We start from the raw sequence: 21,831 nt of genomic DNA, 5'->3' as shown, positions 1-21,831 counted from the left end.
TTTCTTTGGGATGGTGCTCGGTGTTCAATGAAGAACGTTTCCTCCCTACCTAAGCAAAAAGCTGCTCACGTTAGAGGCAGCATAGGTCAGGGAAAGAGGATGCGCTTCGAGGTCGGCCTTGGTTTTCAGTGTCATTTCCTACCCTGGCTCCCTAGCCATTGGGCACCTCTGTGACCTGGAGGGTGGTGGTCCCGATCTCTCCGGACTGTTGTGAGGATTAAGTGAGGCAATGCGGTCAAACAAAGCACTTGGTACGAGGTAGATGTGCACTGAACAAGAGTCCCTGCGGGTCCCGCGTCCGCTCTTCCGTTTTCATGAAGGGGCGGGGGGGGGGGGGGGGTAAGTGCTAATCTTTAAATGGTGAGCATTTGTGCTGTTGCCTTGAATTGAATAACCTGAAACTCGGATCTTTCCAACTTTTTGTTACAAAACATTAGCCACTACTACCTTGTGGTTCAACTCTCCAGTTTCTTTGTACTTCCTTGAAGAAACCTCTAGGGAAAAGCTAGACCACGGCCGTGTATAGGTGGGACGCGCTTTGGGCAGGATTACCTGCATAAGAACTGCACTCTATCGTCTTCTAAGAGTAGTTTAATTGGCCTGCATTCCGCTGTGGTCCGCGTTTCACAACTATTGCAGAAAGCGAGGGATGCCTGTATGAAAGGAAATTATAGTCTGGTGTGGGGAAGGTAGGTGGTAAACACCCAAACAATAAATGATCACCGAGGAACAGGTCAAGAATATTTTTATGTTTGTGTTATTCGTCAAATTAATGTATGCAGTCCTGATTCGTCTTTCCAGAAGTATCAATAAAAATATTAATACTGGCCCTAGGCCCACCAGATTACATGGACCTGGCTGCTGACCTACTTGCTCTTGAACCACTGATCTTTACACCTCTCTTTTGACTCCCTCAGCTAAAACTGGCCTAATCCCAAACGATTCTAGGTAGGTACCTGCAATCCCATATGATGAATGGAAGATGGTCAGGGGTAGGCCAGAGAGTTTAATCCCCACACCATGTTATAGCCTTTCTCTGACTTCAAGGAATCTCCTCTCCAATGGCTAGATTCAGCCTGAATGTCCATATCTCCGGAATCCCAATCATCTCTCCCAGGATCATACACCACTCCCAGTCCCTCACCCTCTCATGACCTTTGGCCTCTGTTTATGTGAATAGTTCTTCTCTGTTGTACATCATTTGACTGTTTGGATCTACCCACGATCTGAATGACTCAAGCTTTTCTCTCTGATTCTCTTATTATCTGAGTGTGAGACAGACTTGGAGCCACGAAGAACCAACTTTCCTGAAGTGGATGCATATCCATGTGTTCCATGGGATTGATCACACCCTTGTCACGTGACACCCTGTAGGGCGGGATCTCATTCATCCTTAGATGGCCACACTAGCTGGTGATCATTATACAATAGATCCTCAAGATAAGATTGTGGAATGAATAAATGAATGTATCCAGGTTCTCAACTCTTCTTGCCTCCTCAGACTATAGTTCTTTTCTAACTATTTTTCCCACTAAGGCTAGGGTTTGGCTCCATTTCATCCTTTTCTACTCCACGATTTCCCTCCTGCCACAAATGCACAGATTTCTGCACTTTAGGGTCCACAGAGCATTCTAGAGAGAGCCTTAGCCATAATTTGTTACAAATTTGTGTGTTTTAACTAAAGCCACAACCTATTATCTATAAAACAGTATCACTCTTGCTTCCTCCAATCCACAGCAACTATCTTTAAAATTGTGTCTCTTTTCCAACTCCCACCCACCCACCACGTTTTGAGCAATGAACCTCTGGCTCTCCCCACTGCAGCAGTGAAGAGAGACCATCAAGGGTCATCAGCTCATTTATTATAAATATGTCCTCCATCCCCTCTTTCTTCTTCCTCTTCTTTCTCAGCAGAGTAGGTATTATCCTTATTCTCATGTGCTAGTCCAGTCCAATAGACTATTTTCTTCCATCTTTGGTCCCTCCCTTTTGGCTATCACCAACTTTCTCTCTCTTATCTCTCTCAACCACCTTCTATCTTCTGATAAACATACTCAGAGTTTGTTAGGAGACCTGATTTGACACCATTGCCCTTTTAAGATGTCTAAAAATGACGGTCTAGTATAATGCTCTTAGGGGTTCTTTAAAGAAAACTCATTCGCTCTTCCTGGCTCCAGGCATTTCTTTTGTGCCTCATCATGGCTACAGTTACAACTGCCAAGTTTGTAAGTACACAAAGATGTGTGACCTCATGGCCTGCTAACTGAAAAAGCTTTTCTAAATATCTCCATCATCAGACGTCTTTTATCTGTTAGTAGAGTACCAGCTAGGTGCCGTTCAAGGAAAACTCCTTTGACGTGCAGGTTTGTCACAGGCAAATAAAGCGTTTCTCGTCAGTTAATCAACATGGGAACACTCAACGGATAGACAGTGTAGTAGGGTGACATACAGAGAGGCACGTAGAGTTTCAGGTGACAGCCTGTTGTGGACTGCTGCATCTTTGGATTCATCCAGAAAGTCCTCCCGGGCTTCCAAACTGGTGAGGGTTCTTGCCCAGGTGGCTTGGAAGCAATTAATTGTTGGAATGAAGGAAGCCAAGTGTTTGGTGACATTTGCTACAGCAACGTTACATAAAGTGAAAGCGCCAGCCTGGAAAGTCAGGGATGTAGGCTTCATTGTTTTCAGTTTTCTCCCTAAAGTGAGGATGACGAGAAGAACGTCTGCCTCAGAGTGTTGCTGGCGGGATTAAATGAATGATTTGTAAGGTGCTTAGCTTTGTGGCTAGCCCATTGTGCTCAATAGACATTAGCCATGAGTCTAGCTGCATTGTTTTTGGATCAAAATCGTATTTAACAGATTACCGTGAGATCAATGCACGTGGTAGTTGAAGGAACCGAGATCGTCCGATGTAGCATTTAGACATAATGAGTGGAGACGATCTACAGAGGAGGAAATTGTGCCACCAAAGCCTGCCCTAATTACAGCAGTGGAGCTGAGGAGGAGGGGAATGCTGTGCTCCATCATCTACGGGATTCCACATCAGCTCATTACAGGTGACGCAGAGTCTGGGTCTTTCCAGGCAGGTGGGTATGCCGCCTTGCTCAGGAGATCTCTCACTGAACATCATCCTTAGGAATGTATTTGAATAAAAGCCTCCCCACCCAGAGGTTTCTATCTTTAGCAAGGGTTCTGTTGAGCAATGGGCAAGTGGGAGTTTCCTGCCTGGATCATTTTGTGGGTGGGGTGGAAGTCAGGGCCCATGTATTTATTTTTAATCTAGCTCCGGTCTTGGGTTTTTTGACTTGAAGAACTGCTGGTAGAAGATGTATGTGTTGTGTATATTGGCTTCATAATGAAACCAGAAAGGCAACCTCTGGGCTTCAAAAGTATTGGGCCTCGGGGCGCCTGGGTGGCGCAGTCGGTTAAGCGTCCGACTTCAACCAGGTCACGATCTCACGGTCCGTGAGTTCGAGCCCCGCGTCAGGCTCTGGGCTGATGGCTCGGAGCCTGGAGCCTGTTTCCGATTCTGTGTCTCCCTCTCTGTCTGCCCCTCCCCCGTTCATGCTCTGTCTCTCTCTGTCCCAAAAATAAATAAAAAACATTGAAAAAAAAATTAAAAAAAAAAAAAAAAAAAAAAGTATTGGGCCTTGTCTCCTTTTGCCTAATTGTTGTGTCAAGTTGAGAAATCAGTTGAAGGCCGTTCTGTCTTCCAATAGCGTGGATTTTATAAGCCTGTTGGAGTTCTGGGTACAAAACAGAAGTGGCAGCTGGACCCGGTATGCCTGTTAATATCTATGTTGATAAAATTGTGCCTGGGATTATGTGAGTGTTAATCATCATGTCAGAGAATTCTCGAAACCAAGTACAATAAGGCTCTTAGACACGTTGCCTGCCATGTTAGTAGTTCTCAAAATATGGGATAGCGAGGGCTTTCTGGGGGTCTAAACACTGGTCCAAAATGCAACATGTTTACTGATCATTTATTGAGCACCTAGTGTATATAATGTATTGTGCTAGATAACTGGGGGGACAAAGATGGATAACACACCATCTACGATCTTGAGGAACTCCTATCCAAAGAGAGGTATAAATGTGTGTACACACACACACACACACACACACACACAGTGTGGGCTTTTTCTCCAGGTTTTCTCTAACATAGGATTAAATCTCTACTAAACCTCCTTCTGTTCCCCTTTCAATCACCCCGTCAGACTCCTCTGGGCCTGGTTTTTGTTTAAGATGTCACTGCTCCATGACAATGTAGGTCCCAAATAGCTGTGAGTCCTGGTGCTCAGTCTTATCAGCCAAGTCCAAGGGAGTTCAATTAATCTCCATAAGGTGGCCCTGCAGGAATCCAAGAGCAAGAAACTGATGTCAGATAACAGGGCACACGTTGGAATATTTTGTGACTGACACTGTCTGATGCTCCTACGTGGAAATTTTGGTGGGCCCAACCTACAGTGGCCTTTCCTGGTGGGCATCCTCGAGCTGGGGCATTGACGTTTAATATGTGGCAGCTTCTAGACTAGAATATATTTAAGGAGCAACATTTTTGAAGGGTTTTTGTTGTTGTTTGTTTTTGTTTTTGTTTTTGTTTTGGAGGACAGTCAAGTTTAGTGGATGGGAGAAAATGTAGGCTTCTATTAGTCCTTGAAAATCAAGCTGTGATTCGAATTAAGAAGCTGTGTCATTTCTTCCTGAAAATTGATGCTGCTTAAGTTGCAGTGAAATCCTTTGGTAAAACTCTGGAAAGATAAGTTACCTGGTTGGATGCCAAGATAAACTTCAAGGACAATTCAAGACACCTGCAAAAACACGTATTTTCCCATGGACAACAAATAAGAAAAGGCATTTATTGAAAAATGACATGACCTAAAATACATAAAAGTAAGTGGGAATGTCCTTAGCTTTGTGGATGGTGCTGGGCTAGACATGGCTCTATATCTGGCCTCATTTCCCTTACCGGTCAAAGCCTAGCCAACTTCTTGGATCTCAGTAGTGGTGTAAAGGAGTTTCATGTGTATTAAATTTTAAATTGCTCGTTGCTGATCCTGGGGTTGGAACCCTGCTCCACATTGTTTTAGGTGGGACAGTGAAATTAGCTGTATTGTTTACGGCATCTTCAAAGACCTCTGAGAACCAGAACTCATGGCTCAGGTGATCGGACTTGAAGGAATCCGTGTTCAGGGATCTCAGGATAGATACAGCAGTGCCCAACTCTCTGTTGCTTCTGGTTGACTTGGGGGACACAGCCAAGAAGGATGTGGCCAGACTTCACCCAAAGGATACAGGAGTGCTCATGCATAGGCACACATGTACCCCAATATTTATAGCAACGCTTTCAACAATAGCCAAATTATGGAAAGAGCTCAAATATCCATCAACTGATGGATGGATAAAGATGTGGTTTATATATACAATGGAATACTACTTGGCAATGAGAAAGAATGAAGTCCGGCCATTTGCAACAGCATGGATGGGACTGTGCTAAGTGAAATAAGTCAGGCAGAGAAAGATGGATATCATATGTTTTCACTCATATGTGGGACTTGAGAAACTTAACAGAAGACCATGGGGGAGGGGAAGGGGAAAAAAGTATATATATATATATATATATATATATATATATATACACCGTAAGAGGCTTTTAAATACAGAGAAGAGGGGCACCTAGGTGGCTGAGTTGAGCGTCTGACTTTGGCTCAGGTCATGATCTTGCGGTTCTTGAGTTTGAGCCCCGCATCGGGCTCTGTGCTGACAGCTCAGAGCCTGGAGCCTGCTGCATATTCTGTGTCTCCCTCTCTCTCTGCCCTCCTCTGCTCATGCTCTGTCTCTGTCTCTCTCTCAAAAAATAAAATAAACATTAAAAAAATTTAAATACAGAGAAGAAACTGAGGGGGGAAGGGAGTGGGGGGGGTAGTAGGGGGGTGGGGAAAATGGGTGATGGGCATTGAGGAGGGCACTTGTTGGGATGGGCACTGGATGTTACATGTAGGTGATGAATCATGGGAATCTACTCCCAAAGCCAAGAGCACATTGTATACACTGTATGTTAGCTAACTTGCCAATAAATTTTACATTAAAAAAAAAAAAAAAAAGGATGTGGCCAGAATGGCAAAGAAATGGCTCCTTCTTTCTTTTTTTTCTTTTTCTTTATCTATTTTGAGAGAGAGAGATAGAGCGCGAGTGAAGAGGGGCAGAGAGAGGGGAAGAGAATCCCAAGCAGGCTCTGCACTGCCAGCACAGAGCCCGATGTGGGGCTCAATCTCATGAACTGTGAGATCATGACCTGAGCTGAAACCAAGAGTCAGATGCTTAACCGACTGAGGCCCCCAGGCACCCCTCTTTTTTTTTTAATTTGAGAGAGAGAGAGAGAGAGTGAGGGGCAAAGGGAGGGGGAGAGAGAGAGAGACAGAGAGAGAGAGAGAGAGAGAGAGAGAGAATCTCAAGCAGACTCCATGCTCAGGGTAGAGCCCAATAGGCTCAATCCCATGACCCTGGGATCATGACCTAAGCCGAAATCAAGAGTCGGACGCTCAACTGACTGAGCCACCCAGGTGCCCCTGGCTCCTGGTTTCTAATTCATGGGGGATTGAAGTCTCCATTCCTAGAGAAAGGGACAGTTCTCATCACTAGAAGGAAAAATAGTTTTCCATTAAAAAAACACAAAACAAAACTGAGTGAGGGTCGGGAGGCATATGGAGAATCTTAAATTTGTACTTTTCTCAATCATTGATTTCACATATAGTTTTCATTAAAATAATTTTGTCATGTTATGCTCTTTACATGGTAACACTACCAGTGGACAGGGGCGCCTGGGTGGCTCAGTCGGTTTAGCGGCCGACTTCGACTCAGGTCATGATCTCACGATTTGTGAGTTCGAACTCCGCATCAGGCTCTGTGCTGACAGCTCAGAGCCTGGAGCCTGCTTCGGATTCTGTCTCCCTCTCTCTCTGCCCCTCCCATGCTCATGCTCTGTCTCTCTCTGTCTCAAAAATAAATAAACATTAAAAAAAAAAAACTACCAGTGGACAGCATTTTGGTGACTTTTGTGAGCAGTCTATGTGGATGCAGTGAAAATTTTTGAATTAGGACCTAGTTTAGTTAAAAGAATTCTGTTGGACGCATAGTCTAGGATAATAATTAAAAGAGATTAAAAAAAAATCTCTGGCAATATTGCATTTAAAACAGATGGCTTGGTCATGCCAAAACTATTGAAAGGCTACAGTGGAGACATGATAACAAATATTACACAACATAATGTTGTTGCAAGTCTCTCATTTCATCACAGACTGTGAATTTATGGGGTTCTTCTATTCCAAACTATTTTCCAATAAAAGTTCCATATGTTTACCTGACATATGTACTGTACCACTTGCCTTAAACTTCAATATACTATTTACGTCACAATCAACATCAAACCTAACGGCTTTTTTTTTTTTTAATGTCTGTAGAGCAGAAGTTTTCATTTTTATTTTGTAACTGAATAATTCTGATTCTTCTCAAAATCAATGTAATTGATTCATCTTCAGGTGAGACAACCCTGAAGATCAAGTTATAGTTGTTGGTGCTTTAAATTTATTTTTTCTTCAGAATCTACCAGCTGGTTGCTGAAAGAGGGAAAAATATAATAAAATGTGGCTTTTTCTGTAATATTTATGTGGTAGAGAAGAATTTGAGTTAAGTTTTAAGTATTGGGGATGCCTTTAAAATCTGTTCACTAATTTAAATCCTATATTATGTGACCTATTGGCAAAAAATTCTGTACTGAGAAGCAAAAAAAAGTAATTTTTGTGACTATGTATTTATTTCCTGTCAAAAGCAACAGAGCCCCTCCCCACCCCCCATTTTGGAAGTATGAGTAGGTAATGTATTTTGAATAAATAAGGGATGGATGGATAGATAAGTGGATGGATGGGCAGATAAATGGAGGGAGGAGGGAGGGATGGGACATGGACAAGGCATTTATCTGTCCAGAATTTTCTGAGACTCACCAGATTTTCAAATATTTTTCTCTCGGGGTGCCTGGGTGGCTCAGTCAGTTAAGCGTCCGACTTCGGCTCAGGTCATGATCTCATGAACCCACAGGTTTGTGGGTTTAAGCCCCATGTTGGGCTCTGCACTGATAGGTCAGAGCCTGGAACCTGCTTCAGGAAGATTCTGTCTTCCTCTCACTCTGCCCCTCCCCCGCTCCTGCTCCTGCCCCTGCTCTGTCTCTCTCTGTGTCTCTCTCAAAAATAAACAAACATTAAAAAAATATTTTCTCTCATTGTCAGATTCTGTTTCAGATGATGAATCTCAATTTTTGGTTCGGAAGATGTGTTACCATATACGTGGAGGTATTTCTCTTACTAATTTAATATGCAAACTAGAAAAAAAAAAAGATTACCATGACATCCTGTCTTCGTGCTGGATTTATTGAGTGCTATGTGCTAGGTTCTGGTGGATAGTGGGGATGTGAAGGTAAATAATGTGGAGACCAGCCTCAAAAATAGTAGCAGTCTAGTAGCAAAAAGAGTCACGGAAACAGATAAATTTAAGGGGTGGACTGGAGAGATGGACAGGTGCCTGTGGGGAGCCCACTGGAGGGAGTGCCTGAGTCTGTGTGTCTTTAGTATGTCCGGGAATTCCATACACACAGCAAAGCTTTTCCATCACAGAGCATGTCTCCTTGGAGCTGAGGGGCATGTCGGGACAGCACCCTGTGACTCGTGCGGTGTGGGTATGCAGCTGGTGGTTTTTAAGTGTGTTAGTCACACTAGGGAGCAGCCTGCGGTGATGTGCATCTCAAAGTTTGACTTTCCAGCCCTTGAAATTCCGCATAACAGCCAGCCTGAGAGTACCTGCTCTTTTGTGATCGTAGGAAGGGTGTTTCCTCTGTGAAGCAGCTCTGGAATTCAAAAACATTATGTATCCATTCACAGTTAACTTCCGTGGCTAAGATGACAGTGTTTCTTGAGGGCCTGCTATAAATGAGACACATTTCTAGGGAGACGCCCGGTAGTTAGGCCCTAGAAAGTAGTTGTAGCCCTGGGATGATAATAACAACACCTGAAGATAATAAAAAATAATAAAAATAACTGACATCGCCACACCCCTACCACAAGGTAGCAGGGGCTGCTGCAAGCACTTCCTGTATGAACCCAATTGACATGGGGGCTCTTGTGCCCCGGATTTAACTGATTTCTGTGGATTTGGAAATAAAGGGGACGAGAAATTTGTGTTTGGATGTGCTGGGAAATACTGTCCTCTTGTAAAATCCCTGTTTAGTTTGCCGGATCACTTTAGCCAGTGTTTGCTTAGTGCCAGTATGGAAGGAGCTGCTACAGATGGCCGGATTATCAACAATTTTCGGAGGCAGAGAAGCAGCCAATGGTAATAAGGAGAACTTTTGATGCCGAGGAGCTACAAGTAGGTGAACCAATATGTCTTTTTTATTTATAACATCTCTCCTTTCATGAAAGTCAAACACATGCTTTACTTAAATCAAGTAGAATTCATTATATTTTTCCTATTCCCTGTTGCGCTCTTGTTTCTACATCAAAGTTCTAAGTGACTGGGGTGCCTCATAAGTAAATGTAAACAAGTATCGTAAATTAAGAAACTAGGGGCAGAGGCACCCAAGAGAAAAATAAAAATCGCAAGAGCCATGCCATTATGTTTTCAACATCGGCTTCAGGTGAAGGAAGTAAGGCACAAAATTACCCACAAAGGCTCTTTTCTTCTGTTGTTGCTCTCATTAAAATGGTGGAGGAACCCACTAGAAGAGTTCGTGGTTGCTCCGTCCTAACGGAACATAATTCCACGGTTATGTGATGGACTTGAACTGCAGGCATTTTCTTCCGTGATTGGAGAATTGGCTAAGAGATTCCTAGTACGCCTCATTAGATGGAGAGTGCCATCAAAACTGTGGGTAATGTTTTCATTCTAGTTGAAACTGAGTTTTGTTGAATAGGAGGGAAGGGGCTGGGAATACTTGGAGCAGGGGTTTTGCATCAGAATATCGCTTGGGTAAACACTTCCCAAATAAACATGCTAGAACATCACCTAGGCCTAGGGAATCAGAATCCTTGGGGTGTGGGCCCCAGGTCTGTACGTGTTGGAAAACTCTCTCAGGTGACTCTAATACACACAGCTGATTAAGAACCATGTGCCTACAAGGTCAGCCAAGTTCTGCAAAAGCATAAACGGCAGTTCCTTTGGTTCCTATTTTATTATATTCTTGCAATAAAATAATAAAATGTGTATGTTTTAAGTTTTGATGACGCTTTTAAAATCTGTTCACTAATTTAAATCCTTCGAAACAAGCCTATTGTGAATAGAATAGGAGGTGGTTATCCCCCCCCCCCCTTTTTTTTCTGCCTAAGTGGAACTATATTAACTAGCACGACAGTGAGGGCATTTAATGGGCACTCCAGAGAGGGAAGCAATGTTTGCCATCATTTACCAGGAACACTTATTAGGCTGTGGTAGGCCTGGTAAGGCCACGAGAGACTGGGCCAGTTCGTTTACAGAGGAGCACGATGTAGAGGACGGGTCTGGGGGAAGAGTCTTAAAACAAAATATTTCTCTAGAAGAATGTCCCTTGTTCATAGGGCTTTACTTTGTGCCAGGCCTCATTCAGAACTCTTTGCTGGCATTGGGCCTTTTCATCGTTGTAACAACCATAAAGGTGAGTTCTTCTGTGATGCTCACCTTCAAATGAGGAACTGGAGGCAAGGTGAGGTCAAGGTCACAAAGCTGGCAAGATTCCAGGAGGTCTGCCTGCATGTTGGAACGAGCAGGGGATATTGTCTCTCAAAGTCATGTAGTTGACTGCAGTTTGGTAGAAAGGATGATGAGTGCGAGTTTTATTCTGTTGTGGGTTTTTTTTTACTGATTATTAGAAGCAGCCCCATGCATAGTGGCAGCCTGGGGTGTATTTTGGAAGCCGGGGAGGATGTGGGTTTGTCGCCATTTGCTGAGACCATGCACACCTCCCCCAGCTGCTCTCCTCAGTCGCCTTCTCTCCTTTGTCTTCCCCCTTCCTCCTTGCCCCACCGCTCCGCTCCTCCGTTTCCACTGCTCAGGCTATTAGTCTAGAGACTTCACCTGCAGAAATTCTTAGCGCTCTCCAGAACCCTCGGGTCTAAACAGGCATAGTGTGAGAAGAAAGGCAAGCGTAGACCGGGCAAAGGAGGCACGGGTAAGAGTCCTGTGGAGGGGAGAAGCCTAAAGGGGCGGGGATGTATCCAAGGGAGTGGAGGGACGGCTGTCCCCGGTGCCTTTCCCTGCTGTCTGGACACGATTAGGCTCATGAGAAGCTGCAGGAAAGGGAGGTGGGCACACGTCTGAAATGAATGAGCTGCAGAGTGTGAAGCCGGGGAGGACTCCCTGCACACAGGGCCTGTCTTTATTCCTCGTCTGCAGATGGGAGGGGCAGCAGCGGCCAGGGAGGGAGAGGGAGGCCCAGTCCTTAGGCTGGGCCGGACCACCACCTGCTGGTAAGGCCCCCGTCCCAGGTACGTGTCGGTGACATTGCAAAATCATGTCATGCTACAGCAAAAGGGACTTTGGAAATATTTGAGTCAGGTAATTTTTAAAAATTGTAGCCACCGAAGCCATATGAACGGCCTTCTACGGTGAACCCCCAAACGTAACACTGACAAAGGGTGATGTGCCGTCGATGAAGCGGGCGCAGGCCAGTGTCCCTCCCCTCCGTGCTTGGTGACCGCCTGTGGTATCACTGGGACACCCTGAGGCTCCGAGAAACGCGATGTAAAAACCAGGAGTTTGGTCTCACGGCCCCATTTTACGGAGATGTAGGTGAGGTGGGGAAAGACCCCCAGACCTGCTGGAATGAAATGCCCCTCGCTCGTGACCCCCGTACCGCGTTCTCTGCTGTACCTTGCTGCCTCTCCACCAGTGAGCAGAGTACATCTACAGACACGTGTCAGCACTCTTCACGTGCCGCGCTCGACCCCGGGGGCTATAATGGAAGACAGAACGGTGTAAGCCTTCCAACAGTTGGTTGCTTCCCTGGGGAAAACTGAATTAACGATGTAAAAGTGGACGAGTCGAGGGGGGACCTACCTGACCCCCGAGGGAAGGAGTGGTGTCAGCCAGACCTATCCACCTCTGTTTCCTGCGGGCGCCCGGACGTTCCCACAGCGGGAGCCTCCTGAACCTCCTGAACGTGCCCTCGGTCCTTGACCTCTCACCTGTAGGCTCAAACCTGCCCCCGCCGCTTCCCTCTGGAGGGAGTGAAAGCCCCCACCAGGGCTCCTCCCGGCCACTCCGTGTCCGTCCTGCCTGTGGGATCTCCAGACGAGTTTCCTGCCCGCTGCTTCTGAGCCCGTGTCATGGAACTCGCTTTTCCTGAAACTGAAACTTGCGGAGTCGACTTTGTCCTTCAAGGCCAGTGACTGAGGGCTTTTACCTGCTGGTCCACTTCCCTGAACACGTTCGCTGGGTTTCCCATAATTGCCTGCTGTTGAATTTTTGTCTCCTTCTCGCCGTTTGGGGACAACTCTGCCACCCCGTTGCCTGCATGTCACCGATGGTCCGCCTGGCTTCCTGGGTGCACTGTCTCCTGGCCACCCTGCCGGGCCGGTTCTGCCTCTTTCCTTTGGCTTTAAGCAGCCCGTGCCAACAGTGGCTGGAGAGGTCCCGTCTCTGCCTGCGGGTGGCTTCTCCTGGTCTTAGCTGCTATGAGACTAACTGAGTCTGGTCTGTCCTCACCTGCGTGCACATGTATCTTTTAGGCCTTTGTGTCACCGCGGGCCCGGAGAGTTGTTTTTGGCAACCTGATTTGCAAAGAAGAGCAGGAGCGTCCTAGCAGCCTCACCTGGACCTTCCTGGCCCCGACTGCACCCTGGGAACACTGGCTCTGTGGGGTCCAGAGCAGCGGTCACTGAGGGAGAACGCTGCTCTGAGGCCTTATGTCTCCTTCCTCACCGAGAAGGATCACCTCTTCAAGACCCAGCACCTGGGCCGTCTCATCAGGGTGCGACCCACCGCTCTGACAGTTCAACACGTGTGGAGGAGTTAGAGAAGTCTGACTAGCTGTTTGCCGCTGACCTAACCTTTTCTGATTTTTCCAGGTCCTAGAATCCAGTCGCAGGCTCCTCTGATCACATGAAAATCAGGCCGAAGGTCAAGAGCCTCAAGGTAAGCAGCCTGCTGGGTGAATAACAGCCCCCAGGACAGCATTTGTGGAAAAGGCCCTGATGAATCTTGGGGGAGAAAAACGAAGCCGGTGTGCCAGAGAAGCAGTAAACCGGCTTTTAAATCCAGGGTTAGAAGTCTTTCTCCAGGTGAAACTGAAGTGCATCGCGGCACAGAGGAGCTCAAGCCCCCAGTGTTTGCAGCGGACCTAGGTCAACTGTAGGAGTCTGGGAATTTTCCAGCTGTGTGTCCAGTAAGCCCCAAGCTGGGGGTGGCTCATTTGCGTAGCAAAGGGCTGACGGCTCTCCCCTGTCTGGGCTGCTTTGTATTATCCACTGGTGGCATTTGTATATCACTTGGGACTCTGGCTTCCTGGCCAATGCTTGGGATGGAAATTGCCCTTCTAATCGCACGGGACCTTTGTCAACCTTGACTACTTCTTTTTTTTTTTTAATTTTTTTTTTCAACGTTTTTTATTTTTATTTTTGGGACAGAGAGAGACAGAGCATGAACGGGGGAGGGGCAGAGAGAGAGGGAGACACAGAATCGGAAACAGGCTCCAGGCTCCGAGCCATCAGCCCAGAGCCTGACGCGGGGCTCGAACTCACGGACTGCGAGATCGTGACCTGGCTGAAGTCGGACACTTAACCGACTGCGCCACCCAGGCGCCCCTTGACTACTTCTTTAGTGACACTATGAGCTGGAGCCTCAGTGCCCAGGTCCATACAAAACCTCACCTACAGGCACTTCTTGTACTTCTCCCAGCACTTCTTTTTTGTTGTTGTTGTTAATTTATTTTTTTAACTTATGTACAAGTTAACATGTAGTGCAATAATGATTTCAGGCGTAGATTCCTTAATGTCTCTTACCCATTTAGCCCATCCCCCCTGACCCCCTCCAGTAGCCCTCTGTTTTCCATAGTTAAGAGTCTCTTATGTTTTGTCCCCCTCCCTGTTTTTATATTAGTTTTGCTTCCCTTCCCTTATGTTCATCTGTTTTGTCTCTTAAAGTCCTCATATGAGTGAAGTCGTGTGATATTTGTCTCTCTAATTTCACTTAGCATAATACCCTCTAGTTCCATCCACGTAGTTGCAAATGGCAAGATTTCATTCTTTTTGATTGCCGAGTAATACTCCATTGTATATATATATCACATCTTCTTTATCCATTAATCCATCGATGGACATTTGGACTCTTTCCATACTTTGGATATTGTTGATATTGCTGCTATAAACCTGGGGGTGCATGAGCCTTTTCAAAACAGCATACCCGTATCCCTTGGATAAATACCTAGTAGTACAATTGCTGGGTTGTAGGGTAGTTCTACTTTTAGTTTTTTGAGGAATCTCCATACTGTTTTCCAGAGTGGCTGCACCAGCTTGCATTCCCACCAGCAGTGCAAAAGAGATCCTCTCTCTCCACATCCTTGCCAACTGTTGTTGCCTGAGTTCTTCATGTTAGCCATTCTGACAGGTGTAAGGTGGTATCTCATTGTGGTTTTGACTTGTATTTCTCTGATGATGAGTGATGTGGGACATTTTTTCACGTGTCGGTTGGCCATCTGGATGTCTTCTTTGGAGAAGTGTCTATTCATGTCTTTTGCCCATTTCTTCACCAGATTATTTGTTTTTTGGGTGTTGAGTTTGATAAGTTCTTTATAGATTTTGAAGACTAACCCTTTGTCTGATATGTTGTTTGCAAATGTCTTCTCTTGTTCTTTCGGTTGCCTTTTAGTTTTGCTGACTGACTGTTTCCTTTGCCATGCAGAAGCTTTTTATTTTGATGAGGTCCCGGTAGTTCATTTTTGCTTTCGTTTCCCTTGCCTCTGGAGATGTGTTGAGTAAGAAGTTGCTGCGGCCAAGATCAAAGAGGTTTTTTGATGGCTTCCTGTCTTATATTGAGGTCTTTCATCCATTTTGAGTTTATTTTTGTGTATGTTGTAAGAAAGTGGTCCAGGTTCATTCTTCTGCATGTCGCTGTCCAGTGTTCCCAGCACCACTTGCTGAAGAGACTGTCTTTATTCCATTGGATATTTTTTCCTGCTTTGTCAAAGAGTAGTTGGCCATATGTTGGTGGGTCCATTTCTGGGTTCTCTATTCTGTTCCATTGATCTTTGTGTCTGTTTTTGTGCCAGTACCATACTGTCTTGATGATTACAGCTTTGTAATACAGCTTGAAGTCCGGGATTGTGATGCTTCCTGCTTTGGTTTTCTTTTTCAAGATTGCTTTGGCTATTCGGAGTCTTTTCTGGTTCCATACACATTTTAGGATTGTTTGTTCTAGCTCTGTGAAGAATGCTCATGTTGTTTTGGCAGGGATTGCATTAAATATGTAGATTGCTTTGGGTAGTATTGCCATTTTAACAATATTTGTTCTTCCTATCTAGGAGCATGGAATCGTTTTCCATTTTTTTGGTGTCTTCTTCAATTTCTTTCATAAGCTTTCTATAGTTTTCAGTGTATAGATTTTTCACCTCTCTGGTTAGATTTATTCCTAGGTATTTTATGGTTTTTTCTGCAACTGTAAGTGGGATCGATTCCTTGATTTCTCTTTCTGTCGCTTCATTGTTGGTGAATAGGAATGCAACTGATTTCTGTGCATTAATTTTATACCCTGCAACTTTGCTGAATTCATGAATCAGTTCTAGCAGTTTTTTGGTGGGATCTTTTGGGTTTTCCATATAGAGTATCATGTCATCTGCGAAGAGTGAAAGTTTGTCCTCCTCCTGGCCGATTTGGATGCCTTTTATTTCTTTGTGTTGTCTGATTGCAGAGGCTAAGACTTCCAATACTATGTTGAATAACAGTGGCGAGAGTGGTCCCAGCACTTCTTATTTGGTGTGGCACACCCTGATTCTAACCTGACACACCTGAGCATTGGGCCTTCCATGAAATCTACCTCTTCCATGGTCTGTGATCTCTTAGTGTGGAGACAGGCATTCCATAGCTAATGGATGACGTCCTCAGTCTCCCCCACAGTGTATATGGGAGCAAGGAGGGGGTTCTCAATATTTTTTAATGGCCCCAGGGGCTAGATCATGGTTATCAAAGTCTGAAACTCAAAATTCCTAAGGAATTTCTATATATCAGACTTCCTTGGAGGCTCTCTGGCCCCATTTGTGCAAGAAACAAACCCAGGGTCTTCTGACTCTGGTTTTGCTTGCTTATCATCCTTGGCCTGGGGACCATCTCTGCCAAGCACTTGTCCTAACCTGACTGACCAGGAGATAGGACCTTGGAATCTGAAGTGAAGGAGCAGGGAGTTGGACCTAGCAGGAGCTCTGCTGAGGCCAAACTCTGTATCTGAGGCTCAGCACAAGGTCCTATTCCTTAAAAGAAGGATAGGTGACTGATTTGGTGCTTAATCCTGGGCTCGGGACCAGACAGACAACCTGGTAAAACCCTGCTTTAATCAAAAAGTGTGGCTAAGGGAGGGAGTATTCCTGAAGCACATTTTCCCTCAGGAAATGGCAATGGTGGCTGAAATCTGAGTGTTTTTGTTTAGAACATCACACAAAGCTTCTTGGCTCTTCTTCAGTTAGGCGTGTGACCCTCTTTCTGTACCATCCACATCCCTAGGAACTTAAAGCTCCAGCCATCACCTTCTGCCACCGACTTGATTAGAACTAATGCCCATTCTAGATCATGTTGTGACTGAGCCGTGCTTTATAAGATAGCACAGCCAAGGATGCAAGGCATCGCGCTAGACATAATTCCTCACGGTAATACTGTCTCTCCTTGTGGTGATGAGGTCTGACCCAGCCTCAACAACAATCTCTTCAAGATCCTGGGAAAAAACATTTATTGGCCTTTGTTTATCTAAATGACACCTTGGCTTCGTTCCTTATTCCTGCATTTACTTTAACAGTTAATGAAAAGTAAGGGGACATTTGTGATCTGCGCCATTTGATTTTAGCTGCTCTCACAGACCACTTCAGTAGGGCTCAAGAAACTGAAGGACCCCCAAACACAGGATGGCTGTGTGTTGCCAAAATACCACCTAACTCAGACCAGACTCCCCCTTTGGGGGTGCTCCCCACCACTACTTCAAGAACTCACAGACCCAGATGCCCAGCCTAGATCTTTGGCTCTGGCCAGTGTTGTCAACATTTTGTGTTCCCGGTCAGATTTGCTTTTCTGGGGCACCTGGGTGGCTCAGTCAGTGAAACATCTGACTCTTGACTCTGATCAGGACTCAGGTCCTGACCTCATGGTTTGTGAGACTGAGCCCCACGTTGGGCTCTGTGCTGACAGTATGGAGCCTGCTTGGGATTCTCTCTCACCTCTCTCTCTGCCTCTTGCCCACTTGCACCTTCTCTGTCTCTCTTTCAAAAAATAAATAAACACTAAAAAAATTAAAAAAGGATTTGCTTTTCTGCTTTGTTCCAGGACTCAAATCCCTATTCGTCATTTCTGCTTCTTACTGAAATGCTTTGGTATCTCTGTTACTTCTGCTTGATTTTTGTTGGTAGGAACCAGGCTGACTTCTGAGAGACCCTTTGCTACCCTGGCTTCGTGGCATCTGTTCAATATGCCTAACCCTTTCTGCTGGGACTCTGAATGGAGAAACCTGTGATCATTTCAGTGACAAGGCACCTCCTAAAGTCTTCCGTACCTGCCAGGAGCCTCTAGTGATTCCGGAGGTCTTGAGGCAGGGTCCTGATTTCAGAGTGTGGAGATTTGCTCAGGATTCCATTTATTTTTTCCCCCCCGACAAGTTCCCGCTTCTGCTGCTGCCATCTCCTGGTTGGAGGTACCTACTGCATATGGCTCCGTGCTTCCTGTATTTCTTTAGGTCCTGGATGCCCATTTATTAAACAATTCATTCCTAACTCCTTTTGTTTGGAATTGCTGAATTCCCAGCAGAGGCTTGTCTGACCGCTTCACCCCATGCAGTCCCCTCGGGTTAGATTAGAGCCAGTTAACACGAGGCCACTGCCACAATAACATTTACAGTGGTTGGACCGAAAGAGCATTTAAAACTATGGATGAATTTGTAGTAGGAGGGATGACCCAAGAAATCTGTCGGAGACCCCTAAACCTTCAACGGTGATTTTGGCAGGCACAGAAAACATTTTTTAAAAATTTGAGATCATGGTCACCTGTATCCCCACGTTAATAATTCAACTTCACTAAGTTTCTGGTTTCAAATGATTTTTCAAAGCTATCTGTTTCCATCACGGTGTGTTAAATTTCACGAAGAACTCCGTAATCAGTGCTAATTAATTATTAATTCCTCATCCTGAGACTGTCAACAGGCTTCCTAGAGATGTTGAAAAGTAAATTCTAGGTTTAGTTAACTTCCTATTAACCACATGGTCTCTGAGGCCATGATTTTCAACGGGAGAGAAACTGATAGTAGCCAATCTTTTGTTTCTGACACTGAAAGCTGGAGGAGCTGAATAAACAAGACAGTTAATGCTGCTTGCCTTTTAAAAAAAATTGAGAACAGAGGGACACCTAGGTGGCTCAGTGGGTCATGCACCTGACTTAAGCTCAGGTCATGATCTCACAGTGTGTGGGTTTGAGCCCCGTGTCGGGCTGTCTGCTGTCAGCACAGAGCCTGCTTTGGATTTTCTGTCCTTGTCTCTTGGCCCTTCCCCTACTCACGCTGTCTCTCTCCCTCTCTCAAAAATAAACATTAAACAAAAATTGGTAATAGAGCATCTAAACTTGCAATCAAGATTCTGGACTCACTCTCTTTATTGAAGGATAAAAGTTATACTCTGTAAATTATTCTTGCATGGGCTGCTTAAAAGATGCAACCATTTAGACAAGACATTTTTTCATGTTTGTCCTGTCTATATTTGTCTCAATAACACTTGGTTAGTTGTCAGAATATCAATGGGCATTTTCCTACAGTAGTGTCCTTGAACTTAATGCATACAAATGGAAAAGGAGGGACACTGTGTTGACTCGTGTCTCTGTCACTAACTGTGTGATCTTGGGAAAACTGCTTCGCCTCTCTGAGCCTTAGTTTCCACATTGGTAAAATTGAGAACATAAAACTTATGCCTAGGGTTGTTTTTGTTGTTAGGATTAAATGATAATGTATGTTAAGTGTTAGTACTTGCCAAAAATAGTAGATAGATATGTTTTAACGTATAAAAAACTGAGTTTTTATTCATGTGAGAACACAGACGTGAATGTAAATCAGTCTCTTAAAAATGTCCCCTATTTAACCAGCTTACACTTTGTCTTTAAGGCTCAGTTCCTACATCTATAAAATGGGCTGTGGAGATGGCAATAATTAAAATTGTTCTGAGACAGACATTTTATGGGTTCTCTAATTTGATGATCTGAATGCTGTATCATCTGGTTTCTCGGTCCCTCATTGTACCTTATACATTGAAAACATTTCACCTAAAATAAATCCCAAATGTATGAGAACCCTGGCACTCTGTTACTCTGGGAATTTTTCTTGGTAGAATTTTTCTTCAATGGTCGAGCGTTTGCAAAAGCAGCAGGATGGCTTGTGAAATGCGCGGATTGTTGGGCCCTAGCCCCCTGAGATTTTGAGATGCACCCTATACTCCTCCGGGGCTCAGAGAAGCTATTTAAACTTAGGTTTGCTTTCAGTTGACTCCTGTTGTCTCGTGGGGTCTGTAACTCTTCATTTTTTTTTTTTTTCAACGTTTTTTTTTTTAATTTATTTTTGGGACAGAGAGAGACATAGCATGAACGGGGGAGGGGCAGAGAGAGAGGGAGACACAGAACCGGAAACAGGCTCCAGGCTCCGAGCCATCAGAGCCCCAGAGCCTGACGCGGGGCTCGAACTCACGGACCGTGAGATCGTGACCTGGCTGAAGTCGGACGCTTAACCGACTGCGCCACCCAGGCGCCCCTGTAACTCTTCATTTTTAACAAGGACTCCAGTGATGCTGGTGGCGGCCAGTCTGAGGGCCACGCCTGGAGAAACATGCCCTCGTGCTGTGGTCTCTAATGTGCAGTTTGCACAGCTGAGAGTATCTGGAAGACGCTGGAAATTCTGCTAATCGTGTTACATAAAGCAAGTGAATCTCCACTCACGGTTCATCTACTGGAGGCTTCGTCAGGCCTGCGCGTCAGATCGTCACGTGTCCGGGACTTGGAGAGATGCTCTAAAAGAGGAGCGGTGTGGGAGTTCTCAGGCACAGGGGCTGCTGTGGCTGCCTTCCCTGCTTTGCCTTAAGCACGGTGTGATTTGGGTGCCTGGTAAGTGTTTACGTAATCCAAAAACTATTTTTGCAAAATGGACAAGTGGGCTAGAAAATTCTAAATTCCCTCCAGTGAGGGGGAATAAAGAGAAGTCCAGCCCCACCAATGAAAAATGGCAGAATTGATGCTTCTAGCCTGAGGTCGTCATTAGCCACAAAGTGAAACCCGAGACCATTTAACCACATATAACAAGAAGCAATCGTCATGAGAATATGAAATGTGAATTATATCTAGCACAGTTAATGAGGAAGCTTACCGTCTCTGGGCAAGTATCTTTTTGTTTCAGTGTGTTTTTGAGAGATTAATGATAACAGGAAGCCATCGAGGTAGACATTTTAAAATGGATTGTTTTTTAAATTTTTAAGATAATTTTTGTCTTGTAAAGGGACATGTTTTATTTAATTAATTTATGTTTTTCATTGTTTACTTATTTATTTTGAGAGACAAAGAGCAAGTGAGCAGGGGAGGGGCAGAGAGAGAGAGAGAGAGAGAGAGAGAGAGGGAGAGAGAGAGGATCCCAAGCAGGCTCCATGCTGTCAGCACAGAGCCTGATGCCAGGCTCAAACCCATGAACTACAAACTTGGGATCACGACCTGAGCTGAGATCAAGAGTCAGATGCTTAAGCCACTGAGCCACCCAGGTGCCCCTCGGTCCTAACCTTTTTAAAGCCATAAATCCCAGTACTCTGGCCACCCCAAAGGTTTTCCTGTACCCAGAGTGGTCTGCTCTTTATTCTATTTATGAAAAGTATGTTGCAGGAAAAAAAAAATATTCTGGGAAGTAAGCAGGTCTTCAGCCTCAAGAACAAATCATTTTGTGTGTGTGTTGGCGGGGGTGGGGGGGGCAATTAAAACATTGTTTTACAGCTAAAATGTTATGTTTTGTAACTGACCAAAAAAATCCCAGAAACAATCCTCCAAGCAGTGTTTTACGTTCTGTATAACAAATTGCAGGCTGGCCCCTTTCGTTTTTTCTTTTCCTTTTTTTTTTTTTTTTGCCTCTAATTACTGCATGGGAATTTCACCATATGACAACCCGCAAACTTTTCATTGAATTTTTATCACCAGAGCATGAATAATGCATTCCGTCTTGAAATGTCACTGTGAACATCAAATGGTTTCACATCATGCATTCTTGCTGGAGTTTCAAGAAGCCAGCGATCTGGGAAGCAGCAGGGACAAAAGTTTGGAAAGGAAATTTGATACAAACTTGTCATTTACCTAGGAGGGATAAAATAAGTCGCAGAAGAGTAAGTGGAAAGACTGAGAAATGAAAGTGTATTTTTAAAACCATAAGGAGGGAAAAAAAAATAATAAAACTTGCCAGTGGGGACAAGCGGGGAAAAAGCCAGAAGGTAGCCAGGAACAAAGGGTCTGGGGTGGGAGCAAGGAGAAAACTCGTAAGCATAGGAATTGAGTTTGAAAGTGCCGTGAAATGGCATCACAATTTGGAACCATAGTAAGAATGTAAGAAGTCTCAGGGTCT

The 21,831-nt window shown here is 44.9% G+C and overlaps 1 protein-coding gene across 1 annotated transcript in view; it reads left to right on the top strand.

The window, feature by feature from the left end:
• The first annotated feature begins 13,089 nt into the window (after nt 1-13,089).
• The window catches only part of ALKBH8 (alkB homolog 8, tRNA methyltransferase), a 78,507-nt gene continuing 69,765 nt past the window's right edge, over nt 13,090-21,831 (top strand). The window contains exon 1 of the mRNA XM_058686631.1: nt 13,090-13,152. Within this exon, the coding sequence (XP_058542614.1) occupies nt 13,120-13,152 (33 nt within the window). The 5' untranslated portion in view covers nt 13,090-13,119. The remainder of the gene's footprint in view (nt 13,153-21,831) is intronic.

Source organism: Neofelis nebulosa, chromosome 10 (genome assembly GCF_028018385.1).
Source record: "Neofelis nebulosa isolate mNeoNeb1 chromosome 10, mNeoNeb1.pri, whole genome shotgun sequence".
NCBI classification, from domain to species: Eukaryota; Metazoa; Chordata; class Mammalia; order Carnivora; family Felidae; genus Neofelis; species Neofelis nebulosa.
The sequence above is the reverse complement of the archived record's forward strand: the minus strand, read 5'-3'. Positions and strand labels throughout refer to the sequence as shown.